The following is an 11,098-nucleotide window of genomic DNA, read 5'->3' as shown; positions in this document are numbered from 1 at the left end:
CAAGTCCCTAATGACCACACTGGACTTTTACAACAATTTTGTTTCTTTAATTATAAAAGTAATATACCGCTGTATTAGAAAATTTAGAAAATAGAGAATGTAAAGAAAAATATTTACACTATTCAAGGCTTTTTCTATGCAAATATACATTTTTTTTCCACTGAAGATGAGATAATGTCTCCTTTTCTTCAATTATTATATTGTATTTTCCCATGTCATATCATGGGAATATAATTTTAACAACTGCATTATATCTTATCATATAGCTGCAATATAATCTGCTTGATTACTTTTCTATTATTAATTTTCTCTTTCTCTCTTCACCTTGGTTGTTATAAATACAATTGCAACCAACAACTTGATACATAAATTTTTGGCTAAATCTCTAAATACTTCCTTAGGATAGGTTGCTAGAACTAGAATTACAGGATTTAAAAAAAAAAAAAGATCATTTTTTTTAAGCTCTTGATACATTGTGTCAAATTCCTATCCCAAAGTTTGTCCTGATTTGTTCCACCCTCCCACCCAATACACATTTAATCTGCAAGCTAAGTTTTGCTAAATCAACAGAGGAAAAACAAAGGAATAAGTTTTCAGAGAATCTATACCACATATACTCATGTTTTAACCATTATTTTATTGTTTAAGTTCTTATAATATGCTGCTTCAATTCCCTTTTAAATCAAAATTGGGCATAAATAAATGTTACAGGTTTAAACTGAAGAGCCAGGAACCAGATGTATAGGAAACCATAACTTTTTTTTCTATAACTGATCTTACCTTACTCTCAAACTTCCATTTCCACTCATTGTGGAAAAACTATTGATCTTACTCGTGAAAGATAACACAGTCTCTTTCGGTTTAAAATATGGTCTATTTTAGGCATTCTCTCCATTCTCTTTCCCAAGGTGGCATCTGGGAGTAGGGAGAAATCTTTTGTAACCTCATGCCATTCAGCCATTCATGAAAGTACATTTGGATTTTATTCACCCCTGGTTAGGAGTCACATCCCACATCCCTTTTGGTGTCTGGACATTGATTTCTGTTAGTGACAATTTTATCCACAAATCCTTTGATACTTCTCCTATCAAGAGCGAGAATCTATGTCCTCTCCCACTGAACCTGTACCAATCTTCTGTCTGCCTGGATGAAAAGAATGTGACTTCTGAGGTTAGGTTAGAAAAGGTGATACAATTTCTTCCTGGCCCTCTCTCTAGGAGAACATGTATCATTAGAGCTTTAACCCACCTAGTAAGACATTTAAGGCTGCCATACTGTGAGGAAACCCACAAGTCTATGTGGAGAGACTACATGAAGAGGGAGACAGACGCCTAACCAGCCGACAACTGCTAAACACCTCCCTGCTGTTCTAGCTGCAAACCGTTTTGTCTAACTGCAGTTGCCTGATGAGAAACTATGAGCCAGAGCTCACCAGCCAAGTCATTTCTGAATTCCTTACTCACAGAAACATGAGAGATACTAAGTGATTGTCATTGTTTTAAGTCACTAAGTTTTTGGGTGATTTATTATGCAGCAATAGATTACCAGGACACTGTCCTTGTTGTATTGCTGTGGTTTATTTTAGCCTACTTGCATCACCCTGTACTCATTTCCACTGAGGAGTGGCTAGTTCTGTCTGTTCTGGGAGTGTTATATTAGCACATGCTCTTTCTTCTTCTTCCGCAATCTCTTGTCAATAAATCCTATAAATTCAAAAATATGACCCTTTTCCTCCTTAACCTCCCCATGACACAATATCAATTCAGAACTTAGCTATTCAGTACTTTCCTTACTTGTTCTCTTTCCTTCATTTCCTCAATCCATCCTCCATACTTGCAACGATGTTATCATCCTAAAAAGTAAAGTTGATCGCGTTATTACTCACTACCTACACAATAAGGTATGGACTCAGTAGAGCATTAAAAGCCCTTCACAATCTTCTGCCTTCTTAGCATAATCTTCTGGAATTCCCTGCACAATATCTTATGTTTCTGTCAACCTTAATTGTTCATCAGCCTCGAATTTCCTCTCTGACTTAATTTTTTTTTTCCTTTGTTTGGATTGATAGTATTTTTCACACCATATTACAATTGGTTGATTGCCAACTACACAGTGAGTCCCCGCAGGGCTAGGATTAGGTTTTATTAATCTTTCTACATCCAGCAAGTAGCACATTATCTTGCTCTTGATAAATATTCAGATCATGATTGGACAAAAACACACAACCAGCCTGACCAGTCTCATCACTAAGAAAACTAAGTAATCAGAAGATAATTTCCCAGACTTTCACTTTCACTCACCTACTAGCATCTTTACCCACATAGGTAGTCTGCCTTGTATACATGCTCCTATCTAAAGTCAAACCCTTTACTTAGGCACTAGATCCCATCACCTTTCTCTTACTCAAGACATTTCTTTAGCAATTCTCTTCCCTCAACAACTTTTCCCTGTCTATTCAGATTACTTTCCATTTATTTTCTACTAAGACACTCCAAAATCTTAAATGTGGGCATTCTTTCATTCCAAAGTATTTTCTAGAAACTTGGAAGAAAATTTATTTATTGACAAATAGCTCTGCAGCCACCCTCATCACTAAGCAGAAGCAGTGAGGTAAATAAACCAAAAAACTACCCCTCACTTTGAAATACTAAGATCTATAAATCTTTAATAATAATAAAGTATAGCTAAAAACAGTTTCTTTCTAAAGTGCCTGCATTTCCAGTCATTGGTCCCTTACTTGAGCTAGCAATATCTATATTCCCTGGCATTTGGTATTTTATGTTCAGATATTTGTAGTCTGTATATGAATTTGTATGTGGATAAAACCTACATAAGTATATTAACTAAAATGAAGCCAATTTCACAATTTCATAATTAATGCTATGCCTAAAAAACTGTTTTTCTAAGTATCTACCACTGTGAAACATCAATGAACAAAAAATAAAAAAATTCCTGATCTTGTGGAGTTTATAATCTAGTAAGAGGAGACAAACTGTAAAGTCTATTCTCAACACAAGGGCCAGAGTGATCCTTTTCAAAGGTAAATCAGATCATTTTGTCATTCATCTGCTGAAAACTCATTCCCATCTCACTCAGAGTATAAGCCAAAGTCTAGATAATGGCTCCTAAGACCCTATGTGATCCCAACTCCCTATTAACTCTCTGACCTCATCTCCTAGTACTCTCTTATTTGCTCACTCCACTCCAGCCATACCTGTCTTGCTGACCCTCAAGAATACCAGGCACTTTCCAATCTTGTAGTTCCCTCTGACTGCACTGCTCTTCTCTAGGTATCTGCATGGCTAACTCTCTTATTCCCTTCAAGAATTTGTTTACATGTACCTTCTCAATGAGGCCCACTCTGATTTCCTACCAACAGGTGGAAAGAACCCAACTGTCCATCAACAGATGAATGAATAAACAAAATGTGGTACATATATACAATGGCAAATTACTCAGCTCTAAAAATGAAGTTCTGATACATGCTACAATGTAGATGAACCTTAAAAACATGCTAAGTGAAATAAGCTAGACACAAAAGGATAAGTACTGTATGATTCTATTTACATGATGTTATCTAGAATAGGTAAATTTGTATAGACAGAAAGTAGAATAGCTATTACTAGGAGCTGGGAGGAGGGGGCAATAGGTAGTTACTGTTTAATGGGTACAGAATTTCAGTTTGGGATGATGAAAAGTTCTTAAAATAGACGGTGGTGCTGGTTATACAAAATTGTAAATGTATTTAACACCACTCAATTGTACACTTAAAAAGGGTTAAAACACTAAATTTTATGATACATGTATTATACCACAATAAAAAAAAAAAGCAACGGAAACACACAATTCAGGGTAGTAGATACCTTTGACAAGAAAGGGGGATGAGACACTGGTACTGGGGTAATTCTTGGGTTGGTAGTCGGTTCATAGGTAGTCATTATGTTATGAAGTTTTTAACTGACACATATGTTATCTATTATTTTGTGCATATCACATGTTAAACATATATAAAGAAATAATTGACCTCTAAGGGGAAAAAAAAACTCACAATGAGATGTCCCACTACACACCTACTAGAATGTCTAAAATTTAAAAGATTATCCATACCAACTGTTGGCTAGGATATGGTATACTTGAAATTCTCATATACTGCTGATGGCAATTAAAATGGCACAACCACTTTGGAAAACTGTTCAGCACCTTCTTAAAAAGTTAAAAATATATCTACTATATGACCCAGCCATTTCACTCCTAGGTATAAGAGAAATGAAAGCATATGTCCATACAAAGACCTATATGCAAATGTTCACAGCAGCTTTATTTTTACAGCCCAAAACTGGAAATAACACAAATGTCCATCAAAAGGTGAATGGATAAACAAATTGTGGTATGTTAATACAATGGAATACTACTCAGCAATAAAAAGAAATGAACTATTCATACACATTATGACATAGATGAATTTCAAAGTAACTATGCAGAGTGCCAAAAGTCAGACAAAAGAGTTCATACTGTAAAATTCCATTTACATAAAATTGTAGAAAAAGCAAACTGATCTTCAGTGACAGAAAGCAGATCAGTGGTTATCTAGCAATTGGAGGGTGGGAGGGAGGAAAGAAAGGGAGAGTCTACAAAGGGGTATAAGAAGATTTAGGGGGGATGATGGATATGTTCATTATCTTGATTGTGCTGATGGTTTCATGCTGTATACATATGTCAAAACTTATTAAATTGTGCACTTTAAATATGTGCAGTTTGTTGCATGTTAATTATACCTATATGAAGATGCTTAAAAATAAAAACCCTCCCTGTATGTGACTCCTACCGTGTCTTCTGGTTTTAGCACATTTATATTACATTACCAAAGCTCTTCCATATTAACCATACAGTTTATTTTTTGCATGAATCACTTTAGCATTCATTAATAAGTGAGGTTTTTTTTGTTTTTTTAATTTTGATTTCATTCCCAAAGTTTAAGAATCCAGCAGGCAATGAATACTTGCATTATTTAACAATAGAATTCATATGTGGCAAAAGTATACTAAGGCTGTATCATTATGACTAAGTTAATTAAGTAGAATTATAGATGTTTAGATATCAAAACTATATGCCATTTAAGATGCTTGAAGTCTAAACCAGCTAATGGGCAAGAGCCAATGCAGTTGCACTCATGGAGAGACTAAGATTTTCTATGGGCCTGAAAAATAATCACAGAGTGGAATAAAGCAAAGAAGCAAAGAGGGAAAAAATTAATTATAATTCCTTTTTAAATCGTATACTCTGTTAGCACTCCTAAAATATAAAGTTGTACTTGAAGATGTCATGTTGCCAAAATGCGGGGACAAAAGGATTACTTATACCTTATTACGTGTATTGTTTTAAAATGTTGATGGTTGGCTGTTTTGCTGAGTACTAAATGCATATATGCATATACAGACCCAAATCTAATGCTAACAGTAGTTACGCTTAAAATTTTAAACTTACGATAGTTATGCTTAAAATTTTTCAGGCTCCAAACCAAACATAAATCTCTAGTCAAAATTCTCAGGTATTAAAGTGTTTATTTGGCATCTTCAAGATGAACAAAACTATCACTATCTCCAGGAAAAGTACAAAAATAAACTAACAAGTTTAAGAAAAAAAACACAGAATCTTTTAATGAAAAAATTACATTATAATAAGGACAGTATACATTGAGTTACAATATATATACACACATTTTTAAACCTCTTTTATAACCCAGTACAATTTAGTATCTTTCTCATACCCACATGATTAAGGATGTATTTTGACAACATACAAAGAAAGATGAAACACAAGCTGGTGGGCCTCAAAGTTAGAAACTGTAATGAAGGAACAGATTCCAAAATCTACAGTTTCTATTACTTTTGTGCCTTTTAGGAAACAATTACCTTTTTTAGTGTGTACTAACTGCTCCCACAGAAAATTGCTACTGAGGGAAAGGCCCACCATGGCTGTGTAGATCTGTAATTCACTGTAGTATATATAAAGTTCACTTGGAGGCTTGGAATATGAAGAAACAAGCTCAGCTGTAATTGTGAACTTCTGCTTATTTTGAATGTTCAACTCACTACTACAGATATTATACCTTGTAATATATAACACGACACAAAAGAATATATGTCACACTTTGCTGTAGAGCTGTTAGGAGAATGCCAAATACAGATACCGGAAATTTTATGCACAGTATTTAATTCCTTGCGTATTTAGAAAATAATTAAACATTAAAAATATGTAAACATAGTTTTCAAAAAGTGATGCTAACTAAGCACCTTTAAACACAATACTGATACATTTTGACTAAACATGCATTTGGAGGACAAATGAATTTTTAAAAACTTATTTAGAAAATATTTTTAAAGAGCTACTCATTGAAATACTTACATGAAAATATTGATAGTTCCAGTTTCTACCTAAAAATCAAAAGAGTATATAATTAGGGAGTTAAACCTTCCTTCATGTTCTCATTTTATTTTGTTTTTTGTTTGTGAGGAGAATGCACTGTCACTTTCTGTTTTCATGATAAAAAACAGTATCGGAAGAGACATTTACAAGGAATGAAGTGACAGAAATATTTTTTAACTATGTTTTGTTCTTGATCAACTGTCAAAGTCTGAATCCTCTGACATCTCTCATCATCACAGGTACCTGACTAGAGTTTGTACCTTAACAAGCATTTCTCCTTAGTAACGCAACATCAAACAAAGAAAGGAATGTATCCAAATAATGTAGTTAAATTGGTGAAATATTTAATAGTAAACCATTACCATTATCGAAAAGTGAAGATCTATTATTTAAATCTTGAAAACTATAAATAAAAAGTGAAAAGAATATTACCTATAGTGCATCACTAAGCTATAAATTTATTTGGACTTACTCCTTTTAGGCACACATAGACTAAGAGAAATCTGAGCTTGAGGTAACTAAGAGATGTATTTAACGTAGAATAGCATAATTAGATTTGGCAGTCAGTCTTTATAAATGCCTACAACAAATATCTTCAATCCTTAGGAAAAAGGAAAGTAATTCTTATTAAAAATCATACATGTAACTAAATATTAGTTTGCATTAATTAAAGTATAAATAATAAACTTTATACTAAATAGGGTATAAATCTAAAGAGCAAGGAATTTTAGAATTCTACCCACTTCTTGGAAGAAATATAGCCAGAATGCTCCTTAGAAGCGAGGATGGTAAGACTTCACCCCACATACTACGGACACACTATCAGCAGGGACTAGTCCTTGAAGAAAGACATTGTGCTTGGTAAAGTGGAGGGTCAGAGAAAAAGAGGAAGACCCTCAACGAGACAGACTGACACAGTGGCTGCAACAATAGGCTCAAACATAGCAATGATGGTGAGGATGGTGTGGGACTGGTCAGCGTTTTACTCTGTTGTACACAGGGTCACTATGAGTCGGAATTGACTGGACAGCACCTAACAACAACAGCCCACTTCTAATATAATAGTGCTTTAAACTTAGATACATTTCATGTTCCTGAAATAAAGTGAATTAAGGTTGGGAGACTGATTTATAAATGTGAAAAGTGACTCCTTTTTAAGTTTTAAGGTTAAATATCATATTATAGTACGCATGCTTTTAACATTAAACATTAATACATATTTGAAATCCATTTTTTTTAAATAAAATTTTAAATATATCCACTAATGATCAATGGGGGAAAAAGCCTTTAGGTTGATTTCTTGTCAGTTATAGTTGACATTTCTAGTTTACCAACCTTCCAGAAACAGAGCTTATAATGAATTTACTGATTAGTACTTATTCAGTATTTAAAGTAAATATACTTACTTAACAAGCAAATACAACAGATCACTCAATTTAAAGTTTTAAATACAGTATGAACCAAATTTTAAACTGTAAATTCTTGCCTTGAAATACTGTAAGTCCTAAATATATCAGTTCAGTAAGAACTCTGAAAAATGTAAATACAATTGAAATTCTTTTCTAACCAGAACTAAATCTTCAATATAAAATAAGAAAATAACAAAACAAAAAAACTCCTCTAGTGTCATCAAGAAGTTCCCCAAATTATCTGTAAATTTCAGGGGACTCTATTCTTTCTAATTGTTCTCTCAATTGCTACATCCTTCTACCCATAAGTAGTACTTAACTAAAATACAGTGTAAATCCATACTACATATATTTCTTTCTGTTGTTTATCTTATTAATTCCAGTTAATTCTCAGTACTTACCAAGATATTTTTAAATTCCAATTAGATGACCATTAGTATGCTATTGGCTTATAGTTATAAGTATAAAAAGTAGAAGGGAAGAAGCTAAAATGCAACTACACAGTTTCCACAGATGTGACTGTTGGGCTTCATGTTATAATGTAGTATCTACTGCTTTATCTTTCCAAATGAGACACACTACAAATTTTCTCTCACCTATCTGTCAATTAAAAATTTCTTCACAACTTTAAAGAGGGAATGTGCTCTTTTATAACTTAAAAAAAAATTCATGACATGCACACACACACACAAACATACACTCACACACATTTGTTGTTGGTGTTCTTTTTTGTGTTAAACACCAAAACTGGATATTCCCGGGGGATGAGTTAGATAACTGTGTTCAGACTACATCACCATGGATAAGTTCAGATTATCTTTTGAAATACTGGACTTATTACACAATCAGAAAGCATAATAATTATACAAAATAAGAAGAGGAAAATGTCTCTTAAGGAAGGTAACAATCCAGAATTGACAACAAACATAACAGTTTTAAATCAAAGCTGCTCATCGAACCAGTCTTCAGTCCATTTATCACACCGTCCTGAAGAATGGCAACACTTTGACAATATTCACCTTCTTTTCTAAGACATCAGAAGTCACCAGAGCTGTAAATTCTGAAAAGCTTCAATAATTTATGTGGCAAATAATTTCTTACAGTCCAAATGTTTTTTTGCTTCCACAGACAATGCTGGTTCTTTGGGTTCTTGCTTAACTTGGCTCACAGAAACGGTACCTTCTGGAGTTTCTTCAACTTTAAAACCAAACATAAAAGAAAAACCCTTAAGATTAATACACTTTACAACATTAAAATCTCTAGAATTATATGAATTTAGAAGCAAAGCACAAAACAGTTTGGAAAAAGGATCAAGTAAGTTAGAAAAGTAGTTGGTGTATTGGAGAACTCAGTGCTTCTGACATCTTAATGGTCATTCATATTAAATTACTTCGGTATGATGCTAGTAATGAAAAAAGAGACAGAAAAAACTATAAAGTTATTCTCGTCTAAAGATGCCTTGACAAAAAGCTGCCTATAATTTGTTAAAATTATAAAGCACATCGCGCATTTAAACTTAACTGTGTTTTAAAATATGTATGAATAGAAGTCAGGAACCTCCCATTAATTAAAAAAATTATTTGTTTTGCTCTTTGCAGGCACATGTACTATAAATTCATGATGTGTTAACATACCCATATGGTACCCACATGTGATCATATATCAAGGAAAATTTTCTCTCCCTTAAGGAACTTGACTATGTAGGTATTTTAGGAAAAAAAAAAAGTCACTTCTTAAATGATAGCTCTGTCTTTGCTGTCTGAGCTATATATTTGCTGTCCTAAAACATTTCATAATGTTATTACCATTCCGATTTCAAAGTGCTTATGATCAAATTAATCTAAATGTAGCATATCAGCGGTACTATTGTAAAATGGCAAGTGAGATGTCTAAGATCAAATCTTCATCTCTCTCAGGAGTATTTGTTTTTCAGTTGCTGTAGGGGACAGAGATTAAGGGGACCATATTTTCTCAGAAAAGTGTGTTGAACACTTCTAATGTTTGTCACATAGGGGTATGTTGGAGTTTAGCCCCAGCCATAGAGAACCAGTAGAGGCTGGATTTGAATGACCCTAAGAATCTATGTCCAGCTTAAGTATCCCCTCAGATTATGATCTAACTATAATAAAGCATGGAAATTTGGGTTCAAAGATGGTCTCCTTTGCAATTTGGGTTAGAGTTCCCAGAAATATCTTGGTATAACACAAAAGGATGAAACATGTTAGAATGGAAAGAAGCTTTGGAGGCAGACAGACCTGGCTTTAAATCCCTTCTCTGTCACTTACTAGATGTGAGCTTTACGCAATTACTTAAATTCTCTGAGCCTTGGTTTCACCATGAAGTATGGGGAACACCACCAACTATCTCATGGGGTTGTTGTAAGGATTAATCCACATACATTCCTTCTTACCCTCTTCTACTAAACTTCCTTAGATGCCCAAATCTGGTAGTTACAAATGCGATAGCCCTAGACAAATTTTCTTAAAATTAATGCTTCCAATAAATTTAAAAGACAATGACCCTTTTCTGGAAGGAGCTATCTCAGTTTTCCTTACCCTAAAGAATGATGACTAAGAATGGAGAGAAATACTCCATATGTTTCAAGAATAACTTCTGCAGGTATTTTTGTTCTTCAAAACCAGACTATAGATCCTTTCTCACAAAAGTGCCCAATCCAGAACAATTTGTGTGAAAAGAAGTGACATGATTAAGTAGTAGTTAACAGAGTTTACCACTATGTTGACTGGGCTGGTTACAAACTAAAAGTAACAAGGTCTTGGATTAAACCCAAGGTCCCAAGTCTTACTAGTTCAAGTTCCATAGAACTCAACATTAAGTCTGTAACTCAAAATCTTCCTTGTAACCTTTGTATTTGCCCACTTCATTCCAGTTTTCTTTGTTCATGTGTGTGTGTATATACATATGTACAAACAATTTTTCCATAATAATTTTTGCACTAAAATAGTTTTCCTTTTTTTATTTGCTCCTATCATTTATTTTTTATGCATTCTAAAATGACCTTTTTGATTTCACATCACCAAAGATTTCTGATGGAAAACCAGGTAATTAGGGGATGAATATTTTTGATGGGACTAAATAATTAGAAATAAGGAAAAGTAAAAATAAAGTCTAAAAGTTATTAAACTTATGCTAATGAAAATTTTCTCTTCCTCTCATAATTTTACTTAATCTATAAATTATAAACCCACAAGATAGAAATGATAGATTTTTCTGTTGTGTGATATAATGATGATAATCCATGA

At 33.4% G+C, this 11,098-nt stretch overlaps 1 protein-coding gene across 2 annotated transcripts in view; it reads right to left on the bottom strand.

Annotated features, from left to right (window-relative positions):
- Nucleotides 1-678: 678 nt before the first annotated feature.
- The window catches only part of CARF (calcium responsive transcription factor), a 57,209-nt gene continuing 46,789 nt past the window's right edge, over nt 679-11,098 (bottom strand). The window contains exons 15-17 of one of the 2 annotated variants that reach the window (XM_023733006.1): nt 8,855-9,032; nt 6,406-6,434; nt 679-1,852 (exon numbers count right to left, since the gene is read on the bottom strand). In XM_023733006.1, the coding sequence (XP_023588774.1) occupies nt 8,914-9,032 (119 nt within the window). In that variant the 3' untranslated portion in view covers nt 679-1,852; nt 6,406-6,434; nt 8,855-8,913. Of the gene's footprint in view, nt 1,853-6,405; nt 6,435-8,544; nt 9,033-11,098 lie in introns of those variants that run through there. The other variant, XM_004378241.3, reaches the window with a different exon arrangement.

The sequence above is a fragment of the Trichechus manatus genome, unplaced genomic scaffold (assembly GCF_000243295.1).
Source record: "Trichechus manatus latirostris isolate Lorelei unplaced genomic scaffold, TriManLat1.0 scaffold00056, whole genome shotgun sequence".
Lineage (NCBI taxonomy): Eukaryota > Metazoa > Chordata > Mammalia > Sirenia > Trichechidae > Trichechus > Trichechus manatus.
Note: the sequence above shows the minus strand (reverse complement) of the source record. Positions and strands in the feature narration are given on the sequence as shown.